The 16,507-nt window shown below is 40.5% G+C and overlaps 1 protein-coding gene across 6 annotated transcripts in view; it reads right to left on the bottom strand.

Annotated features, from left to right (window-relative positions):
• Nucleotides 1–16,507, bottom strand: part of Camk4 (calcium/calmodulin-dependent protein kinase IV) — a 260,827-nt gene that overhangs the window by 21,438 nt on the left and 222,882 nt on the right. For all 6 annotated transcript variants that reach the window (XM_006525544.4, XM_030250297.1, XM_006525543.3 and 3 more), the window contains one exon: nt 15,429–15,503. In XM_006525544.4, the coding sequence (XP_006525607.1) occupies nt 15,429–15,503 (75 nt within the window). The remainder of the gene's footprint in view (nt 1–15,428; nt 15,504–16,507) is intronic.

Below are 16,507 nucleotides of genomic sequence, written 5' to 3'. Positions count from 1 at the left end.
CTATCTCATTTCCATTTGCTCTGCTAGCCCTGCCACTGGTGCACTGCTGAAGGTTCCTGTCAAGGGTCACCTGTTCTCTCCTGTGTGTGCCCTCCCTCCTTCCCTCTATCCCTCCCCATCCCTCTATGCCTCCCCCCTCCCTCTTCTTCTCTTCCTCTTGGCACTCAACCAAGAACCCTGCTGCATATTATCAGCTCGGAAGGAAGTCCCCCTTGTATGTCTCTGCAGAGCAGCTGAAAATTTTGCCCAACACAGCAACATCTGCTCTCCTTCACATCACTCACAAACACACCCTCTAGTAGCAAAATATTTCTCTGCAATGCATTATCCTTCACTGAGTCGAGTTTGGGTGTCAGAGGTTAACTGAGACAAAGGAAAAATAAGACATTCTTGTCTTCTATAATAAATTTTCCTTAAATTACTTTTTGTAGAGGAACGTATTCTATCTTGAGTCCAATATAAAATTGAGATTAAAAAAAAAAGTCGACACCAAGTTCCATTTTAAATCAATTAACTATTTTAAATAATATAAAATCGAAATCCATGAACCATCTCAAATAGTATAAATATTTTTAATTACTAGTTAGCGTGATGTTGGCTTTCTTTGGAATCAGCTGGTGTCACTTATAACCAACCTATCTGACCACTGTAAAGAGCTGAAAGCCGTGTCCAAAGGCTTTTCCAGACTAATTTCAGTTCTGACACAGTAGTTCTTCAAGCCTCCCAGGCATCAGATGGCCTCACAACTAACTCCAGAAATCTATCATTTCCTTACAGTAAGGAATAATGGAGAAGCAGACAGCTGATTTCTATTTGGTAAAGATATCAAACCAGATGTGGCAACACACACCTGTAACTACATTAGGAACTTGGAGGCAGGTGGACCAGAAATTCAAGGTCCCCTTAAATACACTGGAGTTTGAGGACAGCATGGACCACAGGAGACTATATCTGAAACAACCCACAAGTCACCAGGAAGGCTGTCAGCATGCCTTCTAATGCAGTGAGCCCTTATCTAACCTCACCTTAGCATTTAAGTTAGCACCCATGAAACCCTTCGTAGAGCTCCCTGCACACCTATCAGCCCACTATCAGAAGAGCTGGGTTTTGGTAAATGTTCCATAAATTTCCTGAATGTCAGACATGCCCTTTAAAAAAATCAATTTGGACTGAATATAAAAACTACACAAAAGTTCAAACTATAAGATGTTTATTCGCTACCTGCTAGATGACTGTGTTCATTTTGTTCAGTTAGATGATAACATCATTGAAACATCTAGAGACTGAATAGCCACCTAGAAATTTTGATGAATTCAGGCAAAAGCGCTATAAGCAGTTCTGGAAATGGCCGGTGGCTTCTTCCTGAGACCACGGCTGCTAGACTGTTCCTCCTTTCCTGAGGCCCTAGGAGAAAGCTACTGACACATTTCAGTCCTTGACCGCATCTTAGCACTGATTCCAGTAGGTTCCATGACCTTTTCTTTCTTACTGGATTAAAGCCACAGAACAGCATTGGGTGTGAGACTTTTCAAGCCACTGTTGACTGCAACAGATCTGAAGTAAACTACCTAAGACGAAAACAATGCATTTCTTCGTCCATTCACTAAATAAGCACCCGCCACCACACCTGGCTTTGTGCATGGATTCTGAGGATCAAACCCAGACGCTTCTTTTTGAATGGCAGAGATGAGCTCTTTCCCAGGTTCTTGCTCTGTCTTTAGGGCAGCCTCTGGATCGCTAGACTTTACTTCTAGGGGACAGAACCTAGAAAAGAGCTCAGGAAAGAGGAGGGAATACATATGCAGAAAGCTCAAAAACTCCTTTCTTCTTCCTCACTCTGGGAAACCAGAGAGAGACGTACTCAAGACAGCTCAGTGCCTTTCGCTGGACAGACTCCAAATTGAGCAAATTGTATAAGCTGTGCCTTATGTAGTCCTCCATTGCACGGTCGATATACGATAAGAAAGTCATCACACCTGTGTGAGACAGTGTGGTATTTAAGACTAGAACAATATTCTGAAGGCTGTCCTGGTGGAGGTACAGGCTGGACTGGAATGCATTTGAGACTAGGGTCAAGGAGGTGCCTCTGGTTAGGATGGGTGGTGTTTGTTATCAGTTCTATACATGCCACACAGTGAGGTGGTGAAGCGCTGAGAGGATATCTCAGGCCCCTGTCCTTCCTTTCTCATCTCTGGTGCATAAAGAACCCAGCAGGGCATTTTCAACACCAGGGACATGTCCTGCATTGGAAAGCATGCTGCCTGTTCTCCAGAGCAATTCATTACATGACCCATTGGAAATCTGAACTCCAGCTCCTGCCTCGAACGTTTCACTTAAGCCGTCCACAAAGTCTTCCTTGACACGTGGGCTGCATGGCTTTTATTTTGTATAAATTGTGTAGCTGACTGAAGAAACTTATATTTTTAGTTTTCAATAATATTCTAAAGAGAAAATCGGTGATCTGAGAACAGCTAGTGCTTTCAACAGCAGCAGCAGCAGCAACAACAACAACAACAACCCCCTCATACAGCTTAGTGACTTTTCTAAGATTCTATTGAGCTCTTCAGTCTTGAGGAAATCACAGTTTTCTACGAATCTGAATCATAGTGGGTCTTCTGATGGCTTCAAAGCTAGCAAGGCTGCATGCACGAGCGTGCGTGCGTGCGTGCTTGAAAAGCTGTTCCATTTTCATAGGATAAGATGAAGTACAAACAGCAAAACCAGCACATGTCAATGAGACTATTATAGAAGAATCTCTTTTGTATGTAGAAATACAAATGAAAATAATAGGCTACAAACTCAGGCTTTCAAGTACATCAAGTATGGTCCACACTGTTTATCTCTAAGAGATCCACAAAATTTTTCACTAGTGCTTTTCAATAATTCTTTTGAAACTTTTACTTTTTTATGCATATACTTTCAGTATTAACATCCCCAAATGGAACGTTTTTGTGGGTGTTTGGGGCCCAAACAGTGCAATTTAAACTAGTCTTCTACCCACCTGCCTTCAATCACGTCTTCCTTTTGACCTCTTTTCCCTCCACCATTCCTCCCTCACATATGTAATAATAGAGCTGAATCTGTGAAGAACTGTGAGTTCTCTGGTACAGTCGGTTCTGTTATTCAAGTAATATCTTCAAATTACATAGAAGTGGAAATTAAAAAAAAATCCCTGCTGTGGAGCTTGCCTTCACTCTAAGACTGTCTCTGAGCTCACAAAGCATGGGACATACTGGGATGATGCTGGTGGGATTCTCCTCAGACACAATGCTCTCAGCCACCTAGAGCCCAAACATACTCGGTTAACATTGGTCCAAGTACTTCATTGTTAGACCCTCAATTTAGTGTACATAGACAGAATACATAGATGGCTTCCATGATGTGGTATAAGACATATTTCTTGGGTGACACCTGAATTAACAGAGTCCACTCTCCCCCTTCCCTGCTTAGATAGCCTTGGATCATGAGAGATGAATCCATCAGACACCTCCAAGGCCAGAGAAGAAGACTCTTTGGTTTCTGATAGGCATAGCTGTTAGAATACTATCTTGTATATTTGAGGCAAAACTCTGAGTCTTCAAGACCCATTTCCAATCCCCAATTCTCTTCTCTAGAGTCTATCCTTCTGTTTGAAGTTCTGTACATAAAAATATTCACATTTATTCTATCTGGTGCTAAAAGTGGCATAGGCAGAGGATCAGTTTGGGCTGTCTCCTTTTATGTCTTGGGGGATACCCAACTAGTGCACAGATAAGCATTGGAAAAGCCAGGAAAAGCTAAATATGAAGTTCATCCTTCTAAAGTGGGAAGGTATTTGGCTGTTCTCTCGGAATGACAGGGGTGGGGCGTGGGGGGAGAATGTAGTTTCTAACCAACTTGGCAATCATTTGCCACCAGTTTGAGCCAGGCTTCAGCAATATCCCCTGGAATGTTTGTCCAGAATCCCCCTCTCCACAAAACCTCGATCATTGCTTCTAGGCCACAAAACTCATCTGTGTGAGGGGCACACTTGTGCTTTACAACAGCTTAGTACTTTCTATGTTATCTTAGGGACAGACACTATACCTCAGTCATTCTTCCTCCAATGTTTTTTTGTTTTTGTTTTTGTTTTTGTTTTTGTTTTGTTTGAGCATTGTTTCTAAGTCAACAGAACCCATCTTTATGGGTAAAGCCAGATACATTTTGTAAAGCACTTCAAAGGAAACATGCCTTAAGCTTTGCTGTATTGATGTGATTGAGTCAATTGTAATTATAAAACTTTTTTTCCAAAATTATGCTGTGCTGCATATTTTTAAAATAAATGAACTGATGTCAGATTCTTGAAGTTTTGGCCTAGCACCGGTACCTAAGTTGGGCTAAACTGAGTTTCTTTCCTGTCTCTTTGTGAAGCATTTCTCTGCTTTCCAAAAAGTCTAAAGACTCCCCACATACCAATCTTGGGTCTTATGACTTTAAGTGCTATCTATATCCTCACAACACATGTGACTCCATCATTCCTGATCTTCATACTCACGTCCTCTTCTCTCAGACACCACACAGCCATCTCCAGATTCCTAAGCCTGCTGCTCCAAATGGCCATCTCACTCAGGACAACTGTTAATGGCATTCTTCTAGTGTTAAGTCTTTCCTCCTCACCACTCTCTAACCAGCCACCCTCCTTGTTGACTTGAAAGAAGACGTCTGTGCTTTAAAGCTCTGGGCAAGCATTACTCGGTTTGTTCCACTTTCACTCTAGGTAGTTATTTTCCATGAATGAATATATTGCCTTTAAAGAAACTATACTAGCTGTTTCTATTTTAGCGTATCAAACTTACTTTCTCACGTACCATGCCCCTATATCTTCCATATTATGAGTATTTATGTTCAAGAAATGTAGACAATTGATTAGCTTTCTTTGCTGATAGCTACAGGACTCTCATTGGTTAGCTTCTCCACTGGGATGTTCTTTCCCCAGGGTCTCCATTGTTAGCTCTCTCTTACACCTTTCAAGTATTTATTCACATATTTGATTCTTACATGTGCCCAGCCTTACATATTCCCAATACCATTTTTCATTACCAGTTCATCTGATAAAGATGTTCTGGGACATATCCCACCTCAGGGAGAAGGAAGGCTACGGTCAGAGGAGAGGTGTATTTGTGTACACTCTCCAACCTGCTTATTGCATCCTTGGTCTTCCTTTCTCTCTCCCTCCCACTGATCATGGGAACTCTAGCATGACCCATAGCCAGTGCAGTAGAAAGCAATAAGCGGCACAAATGAGAGTTTACTGTGTGCTTAACTCATTTTGATTTTTAAAGATTCCATTGTAAAATAGAAGTCATCTCTGTGTTTGATTAATACTTGGGTGAGATTGTTCCTTACTTGGTGACATGGCCAGTGTCACTTAGATCCTTCAATTTCAGTGTAGGTAGTTATTTTTCATGAATGAAAATACTGTCTTTAAAGAAACTATACTAGCTGTTTCTATTTTAGGTTATCAAACTTATTTTCTTAACAATAACATCCCTGTATCGTCCATATTAGTGAGTATATACAGTAAAGAAATATAGACAATTGGTTAACTTTCTTTGGCGATAGCTGCAGGACTCTCATTGGTTAGCTTCCTTTGGTGATAGCTACGAGACTCTTTCCTGATGCACTGTAGATGATTTACAAATTGTATTGAGCTTTGGCAGAGTGAACTTTCTAGGTTATTTTTCAAGGGGCTATGTAAAATTGTCAAAGAAGTTTTTAAAAAATTAAAAAGTAGCAATGTGGCTATTTCATGGACTTATCATGCTATGCATGGACCAGAGCTGAAGACAGAGAGTGTTCTGTCACACCTATCAAGTGACATCTTTTAAATTGTAACCTTTCTCAGTGCTGGGAATCAAACCCAGTGCTTTACCTACGCTAGGAAAGTTATGTATCGCCAAGCTACATCCTCAGCTCCAAGGAACGGTGTCTACAAAGCACACTGAAGCATCAGGCTTACCTGATTATTCAAACAAGCCCTCTAAGCGATGAAGCAAGATGAAGAGATGCCTCTTCTTCAGAAGGTATCAGTTTTAGGTCCTCAAACGTGATAGTGTGTGTGCGCGTTTCATTGTACACACAAATGTACAAAGGAAAGTAAACCACTCTGCTTTTAAACTTGTTAAAATATTAAACTACAATTTAACCATTTTTTTTTCCTTCAGGCTGTAAAAAATATCAGAAACCTATACTCCTAAGAGTTATTCAAACAGGCATGAATTCCTTGGAACAGCCTGTCAGGACCCAGTGTTCTCTTTTAAAAGCTCACTGACTCCTATAAGCCAAGACCGGTGTATGCTAGAACACAATGGTGTTGGTGGGACAGATATTAAGCCTGTTTTTGTGAGCCAACCTACTTCCTAGTCTGCTGGCATCCTGTTTTATGCGCAGCCATAGCCAACTTTGTAGGAAAAGCTTTCTATATAACACCATGTTTACCTAGTTAAAAAAACAACAAAACAAAACACAAACAAACAAACAAAAAACAAAAAACATGGCAGTACAATCTTTATTTGGAAATCTAACTGGGTCTTCGAAAGGTTTTACAAGATTTCTCTACCGTTTACTTTTATAGTTTAACTTGTAAAAGTCTATTCTGCATTCCCAGAACTGACTATTCATATCCAGAAAACTTGAAACTCTTGATAATTATCACAAAGCAAAAAGTCCAAAGATCAGTGCTTGTTAAAGAGAAAAAGTAAATCAAACGAAAGAGTTCTTCCAGAAATGATGTTTTTCCAAAGGCCTCAGACCAAATTCTCAAATAATAGCACTTACTAAAGTAAGATAGAGAAGTTGTAAGATCTGATTAAAGAGGTTAATATTTTTGTATTAACAGTTAAGTGGTGATAAAATGGTTAATTCCATTTTTTTCAGTGCTGGGGATTGAAACCATAGCCTTGCACGAACTAGACATACATTAATGTAGATGGGAAGTAAGCCCGTGTGTCCTGCCCCAAGGGTCAGATTAATGCTAGGCCTTCCTCGGTTGGGGATTTTTTTTTTTCAGAGCACGAAGCAGAAGGTAAGGAACTCTTGTTTATATGGTGTCCATGCATTCATTACGCCTCTCACACGCCATTGGTTGAAGACGTGCATTTAGCCACCTACATTTACAAGTACTGATCTTTTTTTGATAACACGTTCACTTGTGGTAATGCAAAACAAGGATTGAATGTAGTGTGCCACAATGTAGAGGGCATTTCTAATGTCAAGACAGTCATAGTTGGAATGTATGGTATAATTAATAGTCCTCTATATACAGCAGCTCCCAGAATATTATTTACAGGAATAGGTGTCTCTGGAGTTGCCAATAGCTTTACATATAGTAGCAGCTCATTCATTAGTTGTTCATAATTAGCTCCATTTTGGTTTAAATAGAAGCACAACACACACTAGCCAGTACTCAAGCCTGCAAATGGGAAAACATTGCTATGCTCATGGGATAAGCATGTGGGACGTTTTTATGTATTAATATTTCAACTGAATTATGCCAACAGGGCTGTCTCAGAAAATAATGAGAGCCTGGCAAATGTTGAAAGAAAATAAATTCTTAACAGCTTCTGGGCTCTGAAAATAGAATTTGAATAAGGACAGAAGTGCAAATATAAAATATGAATATACATGGCTTAATTAACTAAGCTTATGAATAAATTAGGTGATTGATATCAGACAGAAATACCCTTTTACTTAGCCCACTGCCACATTGGTCTCTTCCATACTTTTAATCCCCTCTTTTTGTGATTGGCATGATAGTTAATATCACATAAATTACATTGTAGCATGTTTATCAAGCACTAAGACTTCATATAACATATATTGATACCTATGCTTGTTTTTTTCTCCACTGAAGAGGTATTGAGAAGGTGCTAAAAACTTAATAGGCCACTTCAGAATGCTAGTCATTGGTTTCCTTTGTCTGGGGCATAAATCAATATTTTCCAGCCTGGAATTTTGTTTTGAACATGTACATTTCTTAGGAAATAATGACTATTTACTTAAGCAGGATGTATCTATAGTTTTTCTTTGGTAATTTTCTTACAAAACAAATCCTCTCTTATTAACAGTGCTGGGCAAAGGTTCCAAGAATAAGACCAAGTGGGTAGCTTTTCCTATTTTTATTTCCTGAGATATGACAGATGGTGTAACATAAACACTTGCTCTCTCAGAGGATGTAATTTGGAAAGCCTTCCATTAAAATTGGAACCATGCACCAGAGAATAACTGACCTTGGATGTAACCACCCTTACAACACACATAGCTCATCCTTCTCCTCTCCTCCCAACTGCATGGTTGCTAGGCACCTCCATCAGCTAACATAAAGTCTCTGGATTATCAATATTAGATTTTTGTACAGTTTTTATATTTTTGACATCATTAATGGGTCCCATTGGGGGTATGCATGATTTCTCATTCATACTAACAAATACAGAGCTTCTACCATCTAGCCCTTCAGCCTCAAGAAGCAATAACCTTCTCCCTTAGTCATCTCAGAGAAAGATGGTGGGTAATTGGGAATCACCATAGCTTCTAGACCACACACAGAGAAGATGGGAGAGAGAGAGACAGAGAGACAGAGAGACAGAGACACAGAGAGACATAGAGGCACAAATGTACCATAAAAGAGCCAATCCTAAACTCTTCACACAGCTTTGCTTTGTGCTTTGATTTTTTCCTCGGAAATACTGGCAAAGGCCAGTGCCTGATCCTGGCCTTACTAATGCCTTTCACATCTTGAGCATCTGCTTTCTTTCCTATGTCATCTTAGGGCACATCTTATAATAATCTGTCATGTTCATGCTCTTTAGAACCTGGAGTACCTTCCTTTCCCAAGCTCCTCCTCAGTGCTGTCTGGCAGCTGCACTGGGTTATTATGCCATAAAATGTTACTTCCATGCAAAGTCATGTTCTCTACTGCACAATAAGGATTCTCTCCAGTCTTCCACTTTGGCTTCATCCTTGATGCATTCTATAAATGGGCAATTTCCCTTCTATCTACTTATTCATGGAAGAACACAGCCCAAATTGATGACAGATTTTATCTGTGGTCAAGGAGAATGATGTAAATTGAGAAAAATCCTGGAATTATGGTTTAGATGATTTCTGATTGGCCTCACTTTAAAAAGCAGATGATTGTAAGCACTAATTTTGTAATTGAATTGTTTTCTCAATTTGAAGTCCTGCAGGTTGCTTTTGGTTTAGGTTATCTGCTTCCTGTGCCCTGGTCACAATGATCTCTGGTTTTTTTCTTAGTCTCTGTGCTGCCATATAAAGTTGGATATTGCCTTCTCCACCCTAAAGCAGTATTCCAGCGCACTTCCTTTAGGTCAAGAAATTATATAGGTAAATATACATTTATATACAATTTGAACCTTGCCTTTTAGATATGAACATATTGACCTTACTCTTGTTCAAATATATTGCAAACCTGCCCAGCCTTTATGATAGTAATTCCATATTTTTTTCCAGCACTTCAGAATCTACAAAGCACCATTTTCCCCTTTGAGCTCCCAAAATAGTCCCCTGAGGTAAGCAGCCATTTTCGCTACTTTCATCTCTTTCCATTACAGCAAATGACTCCTTTCCTGGTGAGCTGCTATTGTGGCAGAAAAAGAGGATCAATCACTCTTGGCCTCTCAGATCCCTCCTTCCCCGTTACACATACTCTAGGGCAATATGCATGTGTGATAATAATAATAATAACAATAATAATAATAATAACAATAGAAATCAGGTTACCATTGTAAGTTGACAGTATCTACTAATGAACCCATTTATGTCAAGGACAATACAGTAAATAGTGTTTTCGCAATGATATCTGAACTGAATTAAGAGTGGGTCAACTATTTTCCCCAAGGAGAAGCTATTTATAGTTTTGTGATTAAAAGGCAGGAAACAGTATTGACAATAGCTTTCTGATTTCGCTGCTTTCTAAATCTTTTCCCTTCAAATTCACTTGTTATGTGTCAAGGTATTTATAAAACACAGCCTTGGTTTCAAAATATTGTCCTGATTCAAAGCCTTTGTCAAGTCACCATTCCTAATACATTCCTTAGCAATACAGATTCTTTTAAAGCACTTTTATTTTTAATTATCTGTTTATGTGTGTACATTGTGTGTGTGTGTGTGTGTGTGTGTGTGTATGTGTGTGTGTGTGTGTGTGTAGGTGTTCATGTGAGAACATATATAGTCATTTATAATATATGCACCCTGCCTGTCTAAATCCACCTGCCTCTATGTCCCAAGGACTCCATGTCCCAGCTGTCAAAGTAACAGACAGCTCTGAACTGGCCAGGCACTACCACCCCTCTAGGAATCTGTTCTTCCTGCACCCACTGAGAGTGCACATGGACACCTCTCTACAGAACTTCCATTTCCCTTCATTATAGAGTGGAAATGTCTCTCTAATGTACCTCAAACCAAAGTTAGTACTCTGCCTCTGCTGAATCCCTGAGTCCTTGACTCAGATAAATATAGAAATTGCCACAGGGAACCTTGATTTACTTCTTTGGTAGCCCATGAAATTTTGAAGAGCCCAACATATTGTGTTTATGCCTGTGACTTGAGAGGTTAACACAGAGTCTATTACACAGTTAATATCCAGTGTTCCTTTTATTGATGAATGAATTAGTCCTTCTTACAATGACTGTTTTGTGTGCCGAAAGAAAAAACCATTCTCTTGGCTCTTCTTATGTCCCTGAGAGGATGTAACTTGTGTGCAGTTGTTCAACTCTTTTTTTTTTTTTTTTAGATTTATTTATTTATTATATGTAAGTACACTGTAGCTGACTTCAAACACACCAGAAGAGGGCATCAGATCTCATTATGGATGGTTGTGGGCCACCATGTGGTTGCTGGGATTTGAATTCAGAACCTTTGGAAGAGCAGTCAAGTGCTCTTACCCACTGAGCTATCTCATCAGCCCAGTTGTTCAACTCTTGTAGAATTGTTTTGACCAACTCATCTCCTGGCCATATTTACTGTTTTATAGTAAACAATAACTATCACATTGTTCATCATTTTCTTTCTTAAGGGCAATCTTCATTAGCTTTTCTCATTTTTCTCTTAAGTGTTCAGTCATTTATCCAGTAATTACTGATGATAAACAGACGATCATATTTGGTACAACTAAATTCAGTCCCCCCACAGTCTTGGACATGTGTAGGCATGAAGGAAATACAGGAGGACAAATAGGAACTTATGAATTATTGTAGGCAGAAATAGAATATACGATACAAGTAGGAGGAAAGGACCCAAGGGGCATTGTCAGAAAATAGTTCTAAGGGAAACAAACCCCGTGAGAATAAACCCACAAGCGGCCTCCAGCAAACTGCACAGTGCAACTTTCTCATGCTCTTATCCCAGTATATGAACCTTGCTTTTTTAGCCTATGGCAGAGGGAATGAATCGCTTAATCCAAACTCATTCTTTTTTAAAAATAAAGACATTTATTTTTATGAGTACTGTATCTGCATATACACCTATATGCCAGAAGAGGGCATCAGATAGATGGTTGTGAGCCACCATGTAGTTGCTGGGAATTGAACCCAGGACCTCTGGAAGAGCAGCCAGTGCCCTTAACCACTGAATGAGTCATCTCTCTAGCCCCCAAACACATCCTTAATGCTAAGGCCTAAATGTCTGTGTTGACTCAGATATTAATGTAATGATATCTTTATTTCCTTCAAGGTGACAGATTTAGGAAGCGGGGTCTTTGCTGTGAGATCAGTTCGTCACAGAGAAGCCCACATGAATAGACTTAGCACCTATAGAGGAGGCTCAAGAGAAGCATCGAGTCTGTTGCTCTGGGAAGACAAACCATCTGGCACTATCTAACAGAAAGCAGGACCCTTGCCAGGAAACTAATCAGCCAATTTCCTGATCTCAGATGGTTCAGCTTTCAGAATGGGGAGAAATAAGTATCTGCTGCTTGTAAGTAACCCTGTCTAAAATATTTTGTTACAGCATCCAAAATGAATGATGTCACTTAGCAACAGGACCCCCCACTTGACTCGGGAAAGCAATATGTCTAGTTATCAGGAACACTGCTGGAGTCCTGAGAGTATAGAATCTGTGACTACATATGGTCAATGTTATGCAAGCAGAAGTGATATGTAGGTTACATATCTACCTGCCTATAAGAAGGAATACTTTTTTTTTCTTTTTTGTTTGTTTTGGTCTTCTTTCCTTCTTTTACAGAACACAGAAATGAGGTCTGATTTCCAGGAGCCAACTTGAACTGTGAGACAGGGACAGAGAGTCCTTGACACTGAGGTCAGTGGCACCCACATGACCATAGTTATATGGTCACATGATCAGTGGCACCCACATGACCATAGTTATAGATGCTCTTAATATTGCTTAGATCTAGACTCTGGACATGAAAATATCCTCTACCTTATCTAAGACATAGCTAAGTTTAGAAAGGTTTTGTGCATACTTCATACATTCACACTGAATCTACATCACCCCTGCCCACATCCTTCTCCCTCCTCCACTTCCTGCTGTGTCTCCTTCCCCCTCACAAATCCATGAGTCTCCTTGATAACACGGATATTAAACCTACTGAGTTCATCTAGCACAGCGTATGCTTACACAGGCCCAGAGCTGACCACTTGAGGTGCTGACCACTTGGGGCGCTGACCACTTGGGGTGCTGACCACTTGGGGCGCTGACCACTTGGGGTGCTGACCACTTGGGGCGCTGACCACTTGGGGTGCTGACCACTTGGGGTGCTGACCACTTGGGGCGCTGACCACTTGGGGCGCTGACCACTTGGGGTGCTGACCATGCACAGGAGATATCCCTCGAGGAAAATGATCCTCTCTCTCTCTCAGCAGCCACCGAACACCTGAAGCCCTTCATCTAGGGGTGGGACCATGTGGGATTTCCCTGTACACTCCTGGCAAGACAACTGGCATTGTCACAATGCCAGCCTTACTGGACAACCATATTGCTGAGATCTCATGCCCTGCTATGTTGTGGGGCCATTGTCAATCAGGAGCTGTACTGGGCTCCTGGATACTGTGTCACAGTTAAGTTTTCTGAACTTACTATTAGCCAATATGCTTCCCAGCTTTAGAGGCCTTGTGATTTAGACTAACAATACTTGGCACAATGTAAACCTTTAACGGGAAAATAAGTATCTAATTCTGTGCTGTTATTTATTTATGAAAAAAATTGTAAGAAAAAAAATATATATTTTAATTTACCAGAAAACTACCTCACTAAAAACAAAATTATGAATGTGTATGAACATGGAGACAGAGAAGAGATGCCCAGACACTTAAAGTAAAATTATAAAATATGTATATTAACATGGAACAGAGAGGGATATGTGGGTGCTATGTCTGACCATGTGTATTTTGTTTGACCTTTGCTTCCTACAGTGATGAAGTGATATATCTGAAGTTTTAGACAGCGACATGGTGTGTGGTGGTGGCTCTCCCAGAATAACTGTGAAGCTGAAACAGGAGGTCCACCACAAGTTTGAGGCCAACATGGACTGCAAAATGAGCTGGAAACCAGCCTGATACACAGAGTAATAACTTCTCTCAAAACAGCAAGAAAGACAAACTAAAAACCGAACATGTAAACCAAGTCATTTCACAATAACAGAAATATCGTATTGACTTATCTGTGTGGATTTCTAAAGGGTACTTAAATGACATTTTGGCTTTGAAATATCTGAGTTCTTATTCCTGAGCCTCTAACAATGAACCATGGGACTCGGGAAAGATACTCGAACTTTTTGGTTCTTAGCAAAATGAGAATGTTAAAAGGTTAATATTAAAGTTACTTCAAGAACTAAAATTCTGGGGATTTCTAGCATACATTTGCTTAAAGAATACTGCACTTTCCCTATCTCCTCACTGTAGTAAAGTGTTAAAATCAGTCAATTATGTCTCCATCTAGGTCTAAGGAAGAAGGTGGTCTGTGAATACAGCTGCCATAGAAGAAGACGTGCAGTAACTGCAGACACCTCCTGTGTTTCCATAATGGCTTTTGCACGTAACAATATGATATGCGCACAGCACTCCTGAAGAAGGTGGTTCACAACCTTCCTAATGCTGCGACCCTTTAATAGAGTTCCCCATGATGTGTTGACCCGCAACCAGAAAATTATTTTTGTTGCTACTTCATAACTGTAAGTTTACCACTGTTATGAGTCATAATGTAAATATTTCTGGCAATAGAGGATTAACATCTGTTCGCTGAAGAGACGAGTGAATGGCGTGCTGGGTAGAGACTGATGCTAGGAGCCTTGTCTTTCACATGATGACACAAATTTCATTCCCTTTAAATGTTTCGGTTGAGCTGTTGCATATTTGTTGACCACCGACTTTAAGCGCACTGGACTAATGTTTGCAAGTTGTTTTATTCCTGGCTAGGTTATTGCTATCTTAATTTAGTTATAAAAAAGGACTGGATGGTGCATGCTAGCATGGATCAAGCACTTTTGTTCTGTCTGTGAATTGAGGGCTCTACACAGGGTGCCTTCAGCTCATTGTGGGAGATGGGGCAAGAGGAGGGGGAGGCATTAGTGCTGTCTACCTCAAGGGTGGCCAGAAGACTCGTCTTGAGAAACCCAGCGAGTAGGTGGCATGGGTAACCTAATTATTGAACGCCATATGTCTTCAGACAGACCTTTTCTTGTTGTCTTTTTTCAGTTCCAGTTCTCTACAAGAAATGTTGTATCATGCTAAGGTCAGGGGCAGCTTCTCTCTTCCAGCCCTGGCAGGAGGAAGACAACATTCAGCCTGACCGTTGGGATCCAGAGCTGAGTCTACATAAGCATATTCTCTGGCTTTACTGTGCCGCTTCTATAAACTGTAAACCCACCACGGGGGATGCAGAAGTGGTGCTCTCCCCAGTTTTGGAGAAGACCGGAAATAAATCTATTTTTTCCACTTTATATGTTTTATGCCATTTTTTTCTCTTGATATAGCTGAATGGGCAGACTATTTTGGCTCTGAGCTCTAGGAACAGGTGAGGCTGCCCTATATGCTACATAAATGAATGATCCTCTCTCCTCACACACCCTCCTAAGGAAAAGCAAAGAAAGTCAGGGAGGGCCCGTGGCTTTAATGGTAACCACACAGCCTGCTGTGTGCTCCGCTGCCTGTTCCCCACAGGCTGGCTTTCCACTCCTGCATGTCTCCCAGAATGCCTGTGGCCCAACAGGTATTCTGACACAGGTGTCCTACATTCCATGTCACTGAGGCCCCAGGAAAGACAAAAGGTGACCCGAGTATCATTTATATATGCCCCAGTCACCCCACAACCAAGGCCAAGCCATTTGATGGCCACATTAAAACATGTATAAATAGAGACATTGGGAGTTGAAGAAAATCAGGTCATTAGGTAAAAATAGATTTCATTAAAGGTAAAGAGTCAGCGTCAAAGCGTACCGCAGTACCCCGGGGTTCCACACACTGTCTTCATGAGCACTTGATGTTCCACAATTTTTGAAAGTCCAAAATCAGCTAGAAGTACAAGAGAAGACGTTAGTGCACCGAGACTTTTCTCAGCTTTTATAAGTACCCTGGCTTCTCAGAATCAAAACAAATGTATCTGTTGACTCCTGACCCAGTGCTGGGGTGGATGTGGATGAAAACAAGTCGCTTTAGAAGAAGCTAAAAAATGTTGTAATGGAAGCCTTTCTTTAACTTGGAAAAATCATTACCCACAAATACACTTACGAATAATTTATAATGCTTGAATTTTCTCTCAATCTCAAAAACATTACCATGTTTTTAATTTTCTTTGTTACTAACTTTCTTAGTAATTGCAACTGTGATGTTAAGAGTAAAAATTCCTGACATTGAGTAATTCCAAAAGACAATATAGGCTTAGTGATATAAGTCAGAGTCTTTAATTCAGAGGTGAAATAAAAAAAGGTTTTCATAGATGCCATGGAAATAAACAGAAATATCAAAAGCTTATTTTGATTGAAAATAAGTAACTTCAGGTCCTAATGGTTGACAGATAATAATTCAAGGGGAGCCCGAATTATTTGTATTCATTCCTCTGTGTATTACCTAAGTAAAATATTATCCAAGTTGCTACAATGTTGACCTATGGCTGGATGACCTCTCTTCAAAACGCAGAAGCTGCTCAAGGCCATTCTTCAAGAGAGGCAGCAGCAGACTGGATGCCGTTTTAGACTTCAAAGATGCACCCTCATTTCTACAAGGCCCCCGACCATGCCACCTAACACAGCAGGCAGCCTTTCAGAAAGAAAGGCTTGCCTGCACAAATTACTATCTATCCATCCATCTAAAGAGATTTCTTTAAGAATCACATCTTTGAAAGTGATGTCAAAGGAAATGGAGACAATGCCCCCACCCCCCCCCCACCCCGCGCCCCCCCCTGCTGTGCACCGTCTTTCAGGAGTGATTACCAGAACAAGCTGGCTGCCCAGCAGGCTTCTCAGAATGCTTTCTTAGATTCTTGCTCTCAGAACACACACATACTTGCAGCCTGAACT

The sequence above is a fragment of the Mus musculus genome, chromosome 18 (assembly GCF_000001635.26).
Source record: "Mus musculus strain C57BL/6J chromosome 18, GRCm38.p6 C57BL/6J".
Taxonomy (NCBI): Eukaryota; Metazoa; Chordata; class Mammalia; order Rodentia; family Muridae; genus Mus; species Mus musculus.
This window is presented reverse-complemented; position numbering and strand designations above follow the sequence as displayed.